The following is a 16377-nucleotide window of genomic DNA, read 5'->3' on the forward strand; positions in this document are numbered from 1 at the left end:
CCTCATAAACATAACAATTCCATTCGGTCTGGATTGTTCACTAAGTGCCCCTGGTACTCCAGGTATCCAACAGAAATGTATCTGGGACATGACTGAAATGATTAATGTTGATGACAGAAATCCCCTGAGGGAAGGCCCAGTTGTCCTCTGGAGACAGAAGTCCCAGTTCATGAGACTTGCAGACAGCAGAGGGTGGCACACAGCCCAGTACTGACCATAGGATATGGTCTCACTTAGCAGGAATGACAACCACAAAACCTAATAAAGGCTGGGGCAGTAAGGAGTTCCACTATGAGTCATACATTGAAAAAGATGGACACACTATCGCATCTCGAAAACGTTCAGTCATCATTTTCCATGCTGCTTCCTTGAGCTCCTGGTTCCTCCTGCTATAGATGAGGGGGTTCACTGCTGGAGGCACCAATGAGTACAGAGCAGCAACCAATAAATTCAAAGATGGGGAGGAGATGGAGGGGGGCTTCAGATAGGCAAATATGGCAGTGCTGAGAAACAGGGAGACCACAGCCAGGTGAGGGAGGCACGTGGAGAAGACTTTGTGCCGTCGCTGCTCAGAGGGGATCCTCAGCACAGCCCTGAAGATCTGCACATAGGACACAACAATGAAAACAAAACAGCCAAAAAAGACAAAAGCATTAAATGCAACAAGTCGAAATTCTCTGAGGTAGGAGTCTGAGCAGGAGAGCTTGAGAATCTGGGGTATTTCACAGAAGAACTGATTAAGGGCTTTTCCCTGGCAGAGTGGCAGTGAAAATGTATTGGCAGTGTGCAGCACAGCACAGAGAAACCCAGTGCTCCAGGCAGCTGCTGCCATGTGGACACAAGCTCTGCTGCCCAGGAGGGTCCCGTAGTGCAGGGGTCTGCAGATGGCAACGTACCGGTCATAGGCCATGACAGTGAGAAGATAAAACTCTGCTGAAAGAAAAAAGACAAATAAAAAGGCCTGTGCAGCACATCCCAAGTAAAAGATGTTCCCGGTGTCCCAGAGCGAATTGTCCATGGCTTTGGGAACAGTGGTGGAGATGAGGCCAAAGTCAAGGATGGAGAGGTTGAGAAGGAAGAAGTACATGGGGGTGTGGAGGCAGTGGTCGCAGGCTATGGCAGTGATGATGAGGCCGTTGGCCAGGAGGGCAGCCAGGTAGATGCCCAGGAAGAGCCAGAAGTGCAAGAGCTGCAGCTCCCGTGTGTCTGCGACTGCCAGGAGGAGGAACTCAGTGATGGAGCTGCCATTGGACATTTCCTTCCTCTGGGCAGGGAGGCCTGTGCAAGGAGGAAAAAACAGTGAGAAGATAAGGCAAAGCTGCCTGAGCAAAACCTATTCAGTTCCCATGGAAGCCCCCCCACCACCCCGCCCCCAGATGATCTTTCCCCTTTCAAGGAGACGTTTCTCATGCCCCATGTATGAGCTCCGCATGGTGCTGGCGGAGGTGCCACTGGGAGTAGGGAGCACTGGTGTGAACTCTTGAAGGGCAAGTCCTGCCCTACAGAAACATGTAAACAGGAACACAGAGTCTTTTCAGATTAAATCTACTTTGGATGCCAATTAGCTTTGCAACCTTGCTGCTCCCAGTTCACTTGATAGCAAAGTGACGCTGCAGGGCAAGAGGATTCCTTGTGGCTTAGCACTCAGGGAGAACCGAGTGAGTCTTGTATGAGAAGAGAATTGCTGTGGGGTAGTGCAGAGTGAGCGGAGCTGGTCTGTCTCTCCGTCCTGGATGCCCTGGGCTTGCAGCTTTCTGAAACCGAAGATGATCACACTGCTCTGTTTCTGTGAAAAGATAGGAGACACTGCTGAGAGCAAAGGGATGCACTGCAAACCACTGAATGTCTCACCTTTTCTCAAGGTTTCAGCACCTCACTTCTAGCCCACAGCACTCATGGCTCATTTCACCAACCCAACAGCAGGGTTTTGGCCATAGCATCTCTGTGCTGAACCATGGGGTGTTCAGGTAACAAAAAGATGTTATGGGAGAGTTTGGCATCTCTGAGGGAAACTCACAGCTTGGAAGGACACACCAAGAAGTTATGTTAGGTGTTTTCATGATGGAATCCCACTGAGGGAAAAGCAGCTGATGCCCCAGCCCCACAGCCTGCATTGCCCACAGCCCCACAGGTGAAAGCTGGGACACTTGTTCCCATGGACACAGCTGCAGGAAAGGACCCACAAGATCAGGGGGGGACTCTGCAGCTGGAACTCCCCTCCCCAGACAGCCTGACAGCAAGAACAAGATCCCAGCAGCAGCACCACAGAGAGGTGGAGGCACAAGGGCAAATACAGCCAGGGTGCGGCTGAGAGAGGACAGGGCAGAGGCAGGCGGGCACTGGGGACAGCGTCCCCCTCCCCCAGCTGTGCGTGCCCCCTCCCCGACACCACCATTGCGGGGCAGCTGCTCTCAGCCCCTGTGCTCTGCAGAGGGCCGTGGGCACGTGGCTGGAGAGCTGCAGCACGGCTCTGCTGGAGCTCTGGCTGCAGAGGAGGGGGTTCATGGCTGGGACCCCGCAGCCCTGAGGGCAGAGGCTTGGGTGGGTGGGAGAGGAGGCCAGGGGTCTTGCCCACAGAAAGGGGTCTGAATAGGACAGAATTGCAGAGAGTTTCCAGAATTCTCCCTCCCACAACATTTATCCTTTTACTTTCCTCTCATTCCTGGATCATATCCCTGCTGCCTGGGGATTTTCCTGCTGGGAGGTGTTTCATTGTCCAGTGTGTATTCCTGTCCTATCCCAACCTCTGTGCACTCACCCTGGCCCTACACACACCTGCCTGTTTGCAGGGCACTGGCTGGGTGCCTGTTCCTGTTCGGAGGTTCCAAAGGCCAGGTCAGGACAACCTCTTGAAACATCCCCTTGGAAGTTTCCCACTGGTGATGTGGAGCTGTGGGCAGCCCTGACCCACACAGCACCCTCTCAACAGCAGAAGGACCCTGATTGGCCACAAGTTGTTCCTCCCACCCACAGCTTCTTTCCCCAGCGCTGTGGGGAGCTCACAAAGGGAGGCTGAGTGCTGAGCCTGGCAGAGGCAGAGTCCCTGCCCCAGCACACAGCCCCTGGGGTGCAGGGACCCTGCTCTGAAGGACAGCCCTGGGCACCCCTGGCTGCACACACACATTCACACCCCTGCAGCTGTCCCTGGGAGAAGGCAGCCATTGTGCTCTGTCCCTCTGGCAGTGCAGCAGGGAATCCCTGCTCTGGAGCATCTCCTCCTCCTCCTCTCCAGCAGAGAAGGTCTGAGAGTGGTACTTACAGATCCCACAGGCTGGGGGAGGTGCCAGCTTCACTAAATCCCTCAAGAACCTGAAGCTTCGATGGCCTGCAGCCAGACACTTAATATGTCAAGGGCTGTGAAGTGTTCTCCTCCAGTGGGCTCTCAGTGGCCTCCCACCCCAGGCTGCCTTTAACCTTTCTGCCTCGCTCCTCTCCCCTCGGTGCCTGCAGGCAGAGCCCTCAGCCCTGCTGCGCTTGGCAGAGGAGCTGCTCCTAAGAAGATCTGTCTCTTTGCAGTGCTGCATGCTTGCTGTGAGCTCCCTTTGTCCCAGGAGCCCGGCCCAGCTCAGCAGCAGAGGACCAGCCCAAGGTGGCACTTTCTCTGCCCTCCTGGTCTCCCTGGAGATGTCCCTGGGGCTCCAAGGTCTGACAGCACCTGGGAGGCAGCCGTGTCTCTCCTGGGGAGTGTAGGCTGATGCAGAGTGAAGTAATCATTGTCCCTCTCTGAACGTTGTCAAGACTGATTTTGGAAGTGAGATTTGTCCTTCCATGGTGTTGTCATCCAGGAGAGATGTCAATATTCACCAGACTGCTATTGCAACACAGCGCTGCCCTTCAAGTGGCTTTTCTTTCTTCTTGTCTCAGGTCTCAACCTCCCAGCCTGCACTTTGTAGCATTCTTTCTTTCTTGTGCTCTTTCCAAATTTTGAGAAAGTTCAAGAAACTTCTTTTGGAGAAGTCCCACAGTTTCTCCAGGTCCTCCTGGATGAAAGCTCCATTTGCTCAGCTGCGTACAGATGGCTCACCCTGATGCTGCTGTCTCTCACAAGATAACGGCACAAGGAGTTGCAGGGCACTAAGGACAATAAAAGAAGGTACTTTTAAAAAATTTCTGATCCAGGCAGAAATTACTGTGAAAATCGTCTCTGAAACATCAAAGGACGGCACAAAGCAAACAAAACCGGGGCCAGTGGAGAAAGGGAAAATGAGGGTTAGACTGGTTGTGTGCTAGGGACTGTTAGTGTAAATGTCTACCCATGTAGGCACAGACACAGTAGGGTTCCCTCCAAGAGCTGATTTTAGACCCTCCATCTGTCCAGGAGCTGGTCCTGGGACCCTGCCATACCCACAGTTCCCCCATGCGCAAACGCAAATGGCTCTTTCCAGCACAGAGTCACAGAACCATTGAGGCTGGAAGGCAGGCAGCTTCTGCCTCCGCTGTGCTTCCCTTTCATGCTTGGTTTTAGTTATGAGCTCCTCTCTCATTCATCCCAGCCTCCTGCCACGTTTGCTTGACTTCTTGCATGACCAAGTGGGCCATTCTACATCTGGAAAAGGAGATCTGTGACTATGAAACAGCTCTTAGCTCTTCTCTGCAGGGTCGTATCCCATGGGATTCTTCCAAGCAGGTCCTTCAGCAGGCCAAAGCCTGCTCTCCTGAAATCCTGCTCTTTGTCACCCTCTTTTCTTTCAGGAGCCTCCACTCTGCCTTCTCTCCCCTTGACTTTTACATCCCTGATCACCTCTTCTTTGTTTCCAAGCATGATACCCACAGGGCACCTCACCTCACTGCTTCCTCACTCATCCCTGTCAGGAAGATGTCATCAATGGGCTCCAAAACCCTCCTGGGTGGCTTATCCCTCACAATGTTGCTCTTTCAGCAGATACTGGAATGGATTAAATCCCACAGGAGGTCCAGGGCCTGCAAACATGAAACTTTTCCCAGTTGTCTGAAAAAGGCGCCATCTGCTTCCTCTTCCAGGAGATCCATAGCAGACATCCACCCACCACTGTGTTGCCCGTGTCTTTCTGTCCTCTCCTGTTTACCTCTCAGCTCTCAGTTGACGCACTGTCCATCCCCAGGCAGAACTCCAGGCGTTCCTGCTGCTCTCTCCCATAAAGGGCTACTTCTTCTCCAGGTCCACACCTAAGGCCTTATCAGTACCAGACCCTCAACACCAGGGTGTTCCTCCAGGAGGCCATATTCTGCTTTCCGTACCCAATCTGCAGACCTGCTGGGCTCTCCATTGCTCAGTCCAGACTTCAACTAACTGGCTTCCAGGCCTCTTCTAATCATTGACTGCTCTGGTTTGGTGTTTCCTAGTGGTTACATCCACTGACATGCACACATGATGCACACACACACACTCTAATCTCCCCAGTTGTGGCCCCACAATGGCTACAGGCCTTCAGGCCTTTCCTAGACATCCCACACAACGTTTTACAGAATCCTCACATGTTCTCTCTGGCTTCCCACAATGGGTCTCAGACCCCCAGAGGCAGAAACCCACACCCCGAGTATGCGAGGTCATCCTGGGAGGCTCTCCCCGTGAGCAACTTGGTGAGTCTCACACTCAGATAAGTTGGGCTTGTCTGGAACTTATTTTTCCCCTTTGGTTTTCAATCATTCCTCTGAAAACAGGGTGGTTGATGGCCTAGAAATGGCAAACCCTTTAATCCTTTATCTTCTTTTTTTTCTTTAGTATCAAAATGTGAGGGATTAGGTCAGATCAAAATGCCCAGCTGCTTGCCTCCTGCCTGACCTGGGGAATTTACTTCCTCAGGTCATACATAAGGACCATAACATCCATCCATGTTGATTACCTGGTAGGTCCTCTTCACTCCTGTCTGCTATAGTATATGTTTTCCCCTCAAAGGATGTGTCACACACTGCCATAGTTCAGCCTCAGTCGCGGCCAGACTACACGGTCTCTCTCTCACTCCTCCCACCCTCCGAGAGAACAGGGAGAGATAATATAAGAAAAATGCTCGAGGTTTGAGATAAGGACAGGGAAAAAAATCTTAATGTTACTGTTACGGGCAAAACAGACTCGACTTGGGGAAAAATATTCTTTTTTTTTTCTAAAAACAGCAGGATAATGAGACAGAGAACAAAATAACCTCCCCCCACCCCTCCCTCTGCCTGGGTTTAACATTATCTCTACCACCTTCCCCCTCCGAATGACACAGGGGGGAATAGGGAATGGGGGTTACGGTCAGTCCATCACACGTTGTTTTATGTCTCTGCTTTGTCGTCGGGGGAAGAACTCCTCACATTCCTCCTCTGCTCCAGCATGGGGTCCTCCATGGGCTACAGGTGGATCTCTGCTCCTTCATGGACCTCTATGGGCTGCAGGGGGACAACCTGCTCCACCATGGCCATCACCACAGGCTGCAGGGGAATCTTGGCCAGGAGCAGCATTAAAGCTCCCCCTGCTTCTTCACTGACCTTGGTGTCTGCAGCCGTTCCTCTCAGAAATTCTTCACAACAGGCAAGCAGATGCCTCTCAGGTTCTCTTCACATCTCACCTCCTCTCCACTTCTTGCAGCCAGGCTGGGCCAAGTCGGGCCCAGTCGGCTGCCTGGCGGGAGGCCAGAGGGTGAGGCCTGCAAGGGCCATGAGGCTCGCGCCTCCCCATTTCTGTCCCCACTCAGCTTCTTCACATCTTCTCCTCTTCTTTTTTTTTCTTTTTTTTTCCCTTCTTAAATACGTTATTGCAGAGATGTTATCACGGAACATTCTGCTACCAGTTGGCAGGGCCTTGGCCAGCAGTGGGTCCACCCTAGACCTGGCCGAGTCCACTGAACAAAGGGGAAAAAACTTCTAGCAGTTTCCTACAGAAGCTGCCACTGTAGCCACCCCCTCACTAAAGAAAACCAGAGCACTTAATAAAAGCAGGACATCTGTGTAGGGTTGCACAGCCAGTGCAGCCTTTGGAGTGGTTTGTTGCACCCCAGAAACTTAGTGCTTGGCTCAGTGGTTTGAGGACAAGCACTTGAGATGGCCAGTTGTTTGTGGAAATTCTTGGCCTGTTCCTTGATTTTGTCATCAAGGGGACAGAAGAATCGGCAAAGTTTGAGAATGTGGGCCCATGAGTGGAGATCTCGCTGTGGCGTGCTTCATGTTTCATACGCTGTGTGCATCTCGTAGAGAGAGGTGGGACAGACCTGACCTTACTGCAGCAGTGGGAATTGCTTTCAGAGCAGTACCAAAGTTGTCTAAGATGCCCTGAGGTGCCTGTAACATATCCACTCTGAGTGGGCACGGTTTCCATGTCCGTCCTGTGCTGTTGTGTCAGCAACACGCAGTTGTGCTGGAGTGCCCTGACATTTCCCATAGCCCTACAGCCCTGTATTTGGTAGCTAAATTGAGCAGCTGCCCTGACGAAGGCTAGGCAATAGAGGGATACGCATGTAAAAGACTTCATTAGAGTCACTGGGGGTTAGGAAATGGAGCTGATGATAAAGAGAGACTCAGCTGTCCTGATGGCACACAACTTCATTTGTTCAGCTGAAAACCTCTACAGGTGGCCTTGAACACAACAAGTGGAGGAGATTTAGTTGTTTGTATTGTGGGCATCTGCTGTTAACTGTAAGTTGTCCAAAGGAATTCCCCAGCAGGCTCCAGGATGATGTCCCCACATGGTGCCACAACCCATCAGCACTGGTCAATTAGACCTTGCAGTTAGCAGCACGTATCTTGGACCCCCTCTGGCACCTCGGGTGGCACCCGGTGTTCCCATCCAAACAGCGCACTGCTGGCCTCCATCTCCATCAGTTACCACGGCAGCTTAGACATGGAGCTCACATGCAGGGACCTATTTTGTGAACACCTGAACTGAGGAAAGGGGAATCCCACCTCCTGTGTGCTTGTGGTGTCCGTGGGAGGGAGCTGAGTGCCCTTCCAGTCCCAGGGCTACAAACCCAGGAGGAGATGCCTCCACTGACTCAACTGGCAGGGGTAAAAGAGATCCCTCCCTGTCACTGCCCAGGCGTCTTGTCTCATGATGGGACAAGGCAAGGTGCTTGTGAGACTGAACTCTGTCCCTGAGAAGAGGAAGGTCAGTTCTAGAACAAAGTATCTCTACAGAGGTGAGAGAGGGAAGAGCGATTACATCAGTCTGTTTGCCAACAGGTTTCTGGGGAGCCCCAGGGACATCTTGAGGGAGTACAGGGTGGGAGTCAGAGAAAGTGCCTCTTGGGGCTGGTCCTCTGCTGCTGAGCTGGGCCGGGCTTTTGGGATGGAGGAAGCTCATGACAACCAGGCCACACCACAGAGAGACAGCTCTGCCCAGGAGCAGCTCCTCTGCCAAGCGCAGCAGGGCTGAGGGCTCTGCCTGCAGGAGTTGAGGGGAGAGGAGCGAGGCAGAGAGAGGTTAAAGTTGGTCAGGAGTGGAAGGATACTGAGAGCTCACTGGGGAGGAATCTGAAAAGCCCTCTACATGCTAAGTCTCTGGGTGCAGGGCAATGCAGCTGCAGTTTTTGGAGGGAGCTCCTGTATCTGCTACATCCGACAGCTTGTAGGATCTGTTGGAAGGACTTTCACAGTTTCTCTAATGCAGAGGAGGAGGACATGCTCCAGAGCAGGAATTCGGTACTGCACTGCCAGAGGGACAGGGCACAATGGCTGCCTTCTCCCAGGGACGGCTGCAGGGGTGCGAATGTGTGTGTGCAGCCAGGGATCCCCAGGGCTGTCCTTCAGAGCAGGGTCCCTGCGCCCCAGGGGCTGTGTGCTGGGGCAGGGACTCTGCCTCTGCCAGGCTCAGCACTCAGCCTGCCCGGGGAGCTCCCTGTGGTTTTGTGGGGACAAGCTGTGGGTGGAAGGACAGACTCCTGGCAGGGCAGGGCAGGGCAGGGTCCTACTTCTGTAGAGAGGGTGCTGTGTGGTATAGGGCTACTCACAGCATCACCTCCAGGAAATTTCTGAGGGGACTTTGCAAGAGGAAGGTCAAGGCTGGGGTTACCTGCTTGTCATAGTTGTCAGAGTGTGGCGTTCTGAGTCTCTGCTTTCAGTTTTCTGTTGTTCTACTTGGAGGTAACAGGAACAGAGCTGTTCTTTCAGAGAAAGGGCTGATACTCCTAAACCATCACTCTGAGGGTCAGGAGGAACCGCAGCAACAGCACTCAGGGCCCCTCAGCCTTCAGAAAGCATCACCATCACACTTGTGGTTTTGTCAGTGTTTGCATGAATTGCTCCTTAGTCCCTGCACGCACAGAGATGCTCCTGGGCAGTGCTTGCTGCACAGCTCTCTGCAGGGCAGCGTTGAGCATGTAGCGGGTGGGATGGGGTCTGTGATCACCGGCAGGGAGGAGGTGTGGGGATGCAGAAACAGCTCCTGGCAGGGACAGCTCCAGGCAGCAGAGAGCTGGGCAGGGAGGGAGAGGGAGCTCCTACCAGAAACATCTTGGGAGGGGGGATTCGGACACCTCCCTGCCATTCCCCACAGTGCAGAAAACATTTCTGGAGCTACTCCCCAGTCTCCTCTCCTGCCCAGCAGAGCCACCCACCCTTAATGTCACGGGACTTCAGCAGCCAGACCACCAGAGAGTAGGAGTGGTCAAGTGTCCATCCGTGCCTCCCTGTCCTGCCACCCTTGGCGGCAGCAGTTTGGCCTGTTCTCCTCTTGTCCCTGCTGCCCTTGTTTGTTCCATTGCACTCACTGGTGCAGGGGGTGAGGATTCAGCTGAAGCCCAAGCACAGATGTTGTGAGTCCTGTCATGCAGATGTGTCCATTGGAAAAGCATCCAAGTCCCCTGCTAACTCTGGGCTGTAGGCACCGCACTGTGTGGGGCTGGCAATGATCTGGTCCTCCTGTCAGGACACATCACCTTTCTGCTCTTTGACTCTTTCCCTGGGGGGTCCTGCTTGGCTGCAGGCTGCCCTCCAGAAAGGCACAGCTCTCCCATGGCGTCTCTGTGTTTCCCAAGACTCCAGCGGAGAGGTCACGATGCTGAGGCCACAGAAATACTGCTGGAGGGCTGTGTGTGGGCAGCTGCAATGAGCCTCTCTGTGTCCTTGACTGGGAGGGCAGAGCTGAGATTCTCCTCAGGTACCATGAGCTGGACTGAGCGGGTTTGAGATCTGCACTTGGAAACTGAATTCCTCTACTCCCAGTAGTGTCCAGTTTTTTGGGGGTGGAATATTTAGGTGTGATTGTCCTCCAGCTGAAAGAGGTGTCAGCACAGAACAGATGAGACCGGGGCTGACTGGATGCCCTCACTCTGCACTAAAGGACAGGCACTTTACTTCTACAGACCAGCAAGGTTTCACTGGTGCAGCAGAAATGCCAGCTGTTTCTGAATTTAAAATAACCCTCATGTGTACTAGTGCAACAAAAACAGGGTTTGATGGATGGACCACTGGGTGGATAAGGAATTGGCTGGATGGCCACACTTGAATTGTTGTGTTCGACAACTTGATGTCCAGGTGGAGACTGGTGATGAGTGGAGTTCTTCAGGGGTCCATACTGGGGCAGGTCCTCTTCAACATCTTTGTCAGCGACATGGACAGTGGGATAGAGTGCACCCTCAGCAAGTTCGCCGACGACACCAAGTTGTGTAATGCCGTCGACACGCTGGAAGGGAGGGATGCCATTCAGAGGGACCTTGACAGGCTGGAGAGGTGGGCCCGTGCCAACCTCATGAAGTTCAACCAGGCCAAGTGCAAGGTCCTGCAGCTGGGTCATGGCAATCCCAGGCACAAATCCAGGTTGGGTGGAGAATGGTTGGAGAGCAGCCCTAAGTAGAAGGACTTGGGGGTGCTGATAGACGAGAATCTCAACATCACCTGGCAATGTGCACCTGTAGTCCAGAAAGCAAACTGCATCAAAAGGAGCTTGGCCAGCAGGTCGAGGAAGGTGATTCTGCCCCTTTACTCCACTCTGGTGAGACCCCACCTGGAGTTCTGCATCCACTTTTGGAGCCCCCAGCATAAGAAGGACATGGACCAGTTGGAAAGAGTCCAGAGGAGGGCTACAAAAATGATCAGAGGGCTGGAGCACCTCTCCTGCGAGGACAGGCTGAGAGAGTTGGGGCTGTTCAGCCTGGAGAAGAGAAGGCTCCGGGGAGACCTGATAGTGGTCTTCCACTACCTAGAAGGGGCTTATAGGAAAGATAGGGAGAAACGTTTTAGCAGGGCCTGTTGTGATAGAATGGGGGGTAATGTTTGTAAAATAGAGGGAGGTAGATTCAGACAGCAATAAGGAAAAAAATAATTACGGTGAGGGTGGTAGAACAATGTATCAAGGTGCCCAGAGAGGTGGTGGATGCCCCGTCCGTGGAACCACTGAAGGCCAGGTTGTGCAAGGCTCTGAGCAACCTGTTCTGGTTGAAGATGTCCCTCCTCTTTGCAGGGGGATTGGACTAGATGACATTTGAAGGTCCCTTCCAACTGTAACTATTCTATGATTCTAAGATTATATATTGCTGCTCCTTACAACACACTCAGCCAGGAACAAGTGAAGCCCAAAAGAAGTGTGAAAGGGAGGGAATTTGCTGGGTCTGCATGGGAAATCGAATAGATTTTGATTCAGGGAAGTCTTCCCTAACTTCTCACTGTATTTTACTCCATAGAGAGGTCCCTGATGTTCAGAGGCACAAAATGTCCAATGGCAGCTCCATCACCGAGTTCCTCCTCCTGGCATTCGCAGACACACGGGAGCTGCAGCTCTTGCACTTCTGGCTCTTCCTGGGCATCTACCTGGCTGCCCTCCTGGCCAACGGCCTCATCATCACTGCCATAGCCTGCGACCACCACCTCCACACCCCCATGTACTTCTTCCTCCTCAACCTCTCTGTCCTTGATCTGGGCTGCATCTCCACCACTGTTCCCAAAGCCATGGCCAATTCCCTGTGGGACACCAGGGTCATCTCCTACTCGGGATGCGCTGCACAGATATTTTTCTTTTTGTTCCTGATGTCTGATGAGTATTTTCTTCTCACTGTCATGGCCTATGACCGCTACATTGCCATCTGCAAACCCCTGCACTACCGGACCCTCCTGGGCAACAGAGCTTGTGTCCACATGGCAGCAGCTGCCTGGGGCAGTGGGTTTCTCAATGCTCTGCTGCACACTGCCAATACATTTTCACTGCCACTCTGCCAGGGCAATGCTGTGGACCAGTTCTTCTGTGAAATCCCCCACATCCTCAAGCTCTCCTGCTCAGATGCCTATCTCAGGGAAGTTGGGCTTCTTGTTGTCAGTGCTAGTTTCTCATTTGGCTGTTTTGTTTTCATTGTTGTGTCCTATGTGCAGATCTTCAGGGCTGTGCTGAGGATCCCCTCTGAGCAGGGGCGACACAAAGCCTTTTCCACGTGCCTCCCTCACCTGGCTGTGGTCTCCCTGTTTCTCAGCACTATCATGGTTGCCTACCTGAAGCCCCCCTCCATCTCTTCCCCACTTCTAAATTTAATAGAGTCATTCCTGTACTTGGTGGTGCCTCCAGCACTGAACCCTCTCATCTACAGCCTGAGGAACCAGGAGCTCAAGGATTCCATTAAGAAATGGTTTAATGGACGTTTTTAAACAGCTAAACCCTGCCATTTCTCTTCACATACGATTCACAGTGGCTCTCTTAGTTTGTTAGAGCTTTTTTTCATTCACTCTGTTATTGGTTTTCTTGCTGTTATTTCTCACTGTCTCTTTCCTACATGACTCTGGCTCTGTCCCACTATATCTGAGGCTCGAACATGCTCTCTCTCACCCCGAGATGATAAAAAAGTTTGTGTAGCACTGGCTCAGAGCTGTCTCTCTCACATGATCCCTGTAGTAAAGTGCTGGTGTCAAGAAGAGCAAGCCCCCAAAAAGGCCCATTGATCCATTGACTTGGGTGCAAAACCCTCATTGTCACACCATGACCTGTGAGAGACCAAGGGATGGATTTAGAACTCATCTGTGTGTGTGGCTACTGACAGCGGGGATGGTGAGTGTCACTGAGGGACTCACCCAGGGCTGTAACACGTATGGCATGGCAGAGAGCCATCCATCAGCAAGGGAATCTGGGAGCACAGGGTGTTTCCAAGGACAGCGTATGCCTTGGGTGGCAAATGGACAGAGACCCACAAAACGAGAGATGGCCCAAGAAGGAATCACCCAAAGGTAAAGCACTAAATGCAGGCATTAACAGGCAAATGGGGATGCTGTGGTCTCAGGGGAGGCAGTGGGGAGCCAGTAGGCACGAGGAAGGGAGGTTGGAGAGCGGTTCATGTCACCCTTTGTGAATATCAGTAGTTGGATCTAGAGTGAGAGCAGAACTCATGTCATGGCCTTGGAAATGCTCCAGAGTCCCTCCAAGAATGCATGGGCACTGCTGTCACCCCTCTGTGCTGGGTGTTGTGTGTCTGTGTGCCCTGCTCTGAGCCCACACAGGGACATGCAGTGCGTGTCTCTGCTTGGAGCTGGCCACCACAGTCTGCCTGCAAGGTCTCAGGGGATGCTGCTGCATCTGTGTGTGAAAAGTAGGTTGTGATTGTCCTTTCTCAGAGTAGATGTGAGAATCTTGCTGGAGCCAGAAAAGGACAAAGGGGAATCAGGACAAGAAACAGTGAGGTGAGGGAGTGGAGGGGAACTCCAAACCCCAAAAGACCGTGATACTGGTGGATCAGCAGTGGGTCAGGGGCCCAGAGATTTTAAAAACTCAACCAGATAAAATACTGACCAACCACATGTAACTGCAACATTATTCCTCCTCAGAGTTGATCATGGTGTTAGAGACCTCCTTCTGATGCAAATCCTCACTGAGAAAGGGGCTGGACACCACAGTTGGTGGCAGGAGACACTGCTGTGAGTTGAAGCATTGCTGATATTTGTAATCCTTGGTCAACCCTGTCATCAGAGTCACACAGTAAATGAGTTTATCCTCAAAGGAAGTTCTACTCCATGGACATCAGAAGTCAGACCAATACAGAGATAATACAGAGATGTTAGAAACACTGCTAGACATCACAACATATCTGATGTTGGAGGGTACCTCTGGAGATCCTCTAGTCCTCCTCCCCTGGTCAAGTGAGGTCAGCTAGAGCAGGTTGCTCAGAGCCATGCTGGGTTTTGAATGCCTCCATGGATGGAGGGACACTTCATAACATCTCTGGGCAGCCTCTTCCAATGATCAACAACCTGCTCCAAATTAAAGTGCTTTCTTTGGTTTAGGTGGAATTCCCTTTGTTTCAGATTGTGCCACTGCGTCTTGCCCTGTCGCTGGGCACCACTGACTACAGTCTCATACTCTACTCCCTCAGCCTTTTCCATGACCCAAGACCCCTTTCCAATTCAGCAAGGCCTTGCCCTTCTCGATAGCTTCTGCCCTGCTGTGTTTTACCTCTGGCACCTATCAGGGGCTCAAGTTCCCCAAGAGGAGCAGAGTCCATGAACTTCTGAAGAAAACTTCATCTGTGTCTTCCTGAATCTTCCCCATTCCCTAGAGCAGACACCCACTACAGTATCGCCTATGTTGCCCTGCCCACTAACTCATTGGTTCTCAGCTGACTCATCACCTCTCCATAGGCAGAGCTTGATGTGTTCCTGCTGCTCATTCACATGAGGGGCAACTTATTTTCCTCGAATGCATGGCCTGTCCTTCTAAAGAGCCTGTGTCTGCCCATCACAGCACTGCAGCTGTGTGAGCAGTGCACCACGTCTCTGTTATACAAATGAGACCTTGTCTCTGTAATTAAACACAGACTTCTAATACCCCTTGTTAGTTTGCCACACTTCACGCATTCCACCTCAAGAGGTGTCCAGTCATGCTGTTCTCTCAGAAAGGACATGAGAGCACTTCCATCACAGTCCTGTAGACATGTCCTTAATTACGTGCTTACATCTCATAAGTAGGTCGGACGTAATTTGGGTTGGCTCATCTGTTTCTTTCTTGTCCCATGCCAGCCACTGCTGCTCAGGTCCAGAGCTGCTTGGCAGGTACTTCCAAACAGACTTGATCATGTCTGTTGCTTCATCTTCAATTTTATTTTTGCACCTTTTCACCCATCCAAGTTCTTCCCTTTGATCTTCTTTTTCTAGCCCATGTGAACAGACCACCTCTGTTAACTCTTTCCTCACTGACCCTGGTTTTGCTTGCATTGCAACTTTTTCTGAGATGGTCAGCATGATTAGTCATGGAAGGAAATTCCATAAAACTAGAGCCACCTTTCAGTATTTGTAGTGCCCTGCAACTCCTCCTGCTGTTACCTTGTGAATGACATCACCATTAGAGTGAGCCATCTGCACATGAGCATTGACAGGGGACCAAATGGAGCTGCAGTCCAGGGGACCTTGAGAAACAGAAAGGAGTTTACAAGGAGAAGTGGCCAGTCCTGCACTGGTGGGAAGAAGAAGCCTGTAGGTCAGGGCCAGCTGGGACCTGACAAGCTGAGCAGTGACCCTGAGAAGGGCCTGGGCACTGTGATGTATGCCATACGACTCAGGACTGATGTGGCCACATCTGGAGTAGTGTGTCCCTCTGTGGGGTGGCTAAGAACCGGAGAATGTCCAGAGGAGGTCTGCCAACAAGGGGCACATGACCACTGTGGGGAGGCTGAAGGACTTGAGCACCTTTGCATGGTAAAGTGAAACCTCAGAGCAGCACAGTCACTGGCTTTCTTCAATGGAGACAAGCAGAAGAAATGAAGAGGGCAACAAAGTGCAGCTTAGGAGGTTGAAACTGGACATGAGGAGAAAGAAATATCACTCGTATCACAGTATAATGGCCAGAGTCCCGGCAATGCAAATACAAGTAAAGGTCAGTATTTCTTCTCCACCCATTGATATACTCCCAGGAAATTCCTATTCTTGCATGGTGGAAAAACATCATCATTTTAGGAAAAGGATTCAAGTATCTCAGCTGTTATAAAGGTATTCATGTGACTTTTAGAAGTTAGAAGCAGTTCTTCCTCCTTCCAGGCAGAGCTCAGCTGTCTGACCAGGGACATAAAGTGCCCCTTGTAGAGGCCCCAGTGTAGCTGAGGTGTTTGCCTGGGACTGGTCGCTGTCAGACAGGACAGGAGGTCTCCTACAGAAGACCAGGGTGCCTTGGACACTGATTGCATGGGCCAGGCAGAGGGTCCCAGGGCATCTGAACTGGCACCAGGTGCCTGTGTCACTGTACCTGAAAACATCTGTGTCCCTGTAGCTGCATCCCAGATCAGTTTTGGAAATGTCTTTTCCTTCTAAAAACAGAAAACAGTCACAAAATCCCCCCAAAGACTAGTATGTTAAATCAAAATGAACAAAACCAAGGAGAAGAACACAAAGAATTTAATAAGATGAAAAGCATATTAAAATATTTCTTCACTTTAGATCTTTGCGTTTACTTCTTCATTGTTTCATTTTTCTGTAAAATTTCCTGCACATTTCTGTCACAATCAGGCCTGCAGCATTAATTGATAG

The 16377-nt window shown here is 51.7% G+C and overlaps 2 protein-coding genes across 2 annotated transcripts; one reads left to right on the plus strand and one right to left on the minus strand.

Annotated features, from left to right (window-relative positions):
* Window positions 1-289: 289 nt before the first annotated feature.
* Window positions 290-910, minus strand: LOC147599891 (olfactory receptor 14J1-like). Its single transcript, XM_086753497.1, has one exon. It carries the CDS (start codon window positions 908-910, stop codon window positions 290-292), a length of 621 nt encoding a protein of 206 aa, XP_086609623.1.
* Window positions 911-11598: 10688 nt separating this feature from the next.
* Window positions 11599-12522, plus strand: LOC147599892 (olfactory receptor 14J1-like). The gene has a single exon (XM_086753498.1). The coding sequence runs from the start codon at window positions 11599-11601 to the stop codon at window positions 12520-12522; it is 924 nt and encodes a 307-aa protein (XP_086609624.1).
* Window positions 12523-16377: the final 3855 nt, after the last annotated feature.

Source organism: Chlamydotis macqueenii, chromosome 8 (genome assembly GCF_036417535.1).
Source record: "Chlamydotis macqueenii isolate bChlMac1 chromosome 8, bChlMac1.mat, whole genome shotgun sequence".
Taxonomy (NCBI): domain Eukaryota; kingdom Metazoa; phylum Chordata; class Aves; order Otidiformes; family Otididae; genus Chlamydotis; species Chlamydotis macqueenii.

Excerpts from the sequence above, each read along its gene's own strand:
- LOC147599891 (XM_086753497.1), bottom strand. The coding sequence starts at position 910 with ATGGCCTATGACCGGTACGTTGCCATCTGCAGACCCCTGCACTACGGG.
- LOC147599892 (XM_086753498.1), top strand. The coding sequence starts at position 11,599 with ATGTCCAATGGCAGCTCCATCACCGAGTTCCTCCTCCTGGCATTCGCA.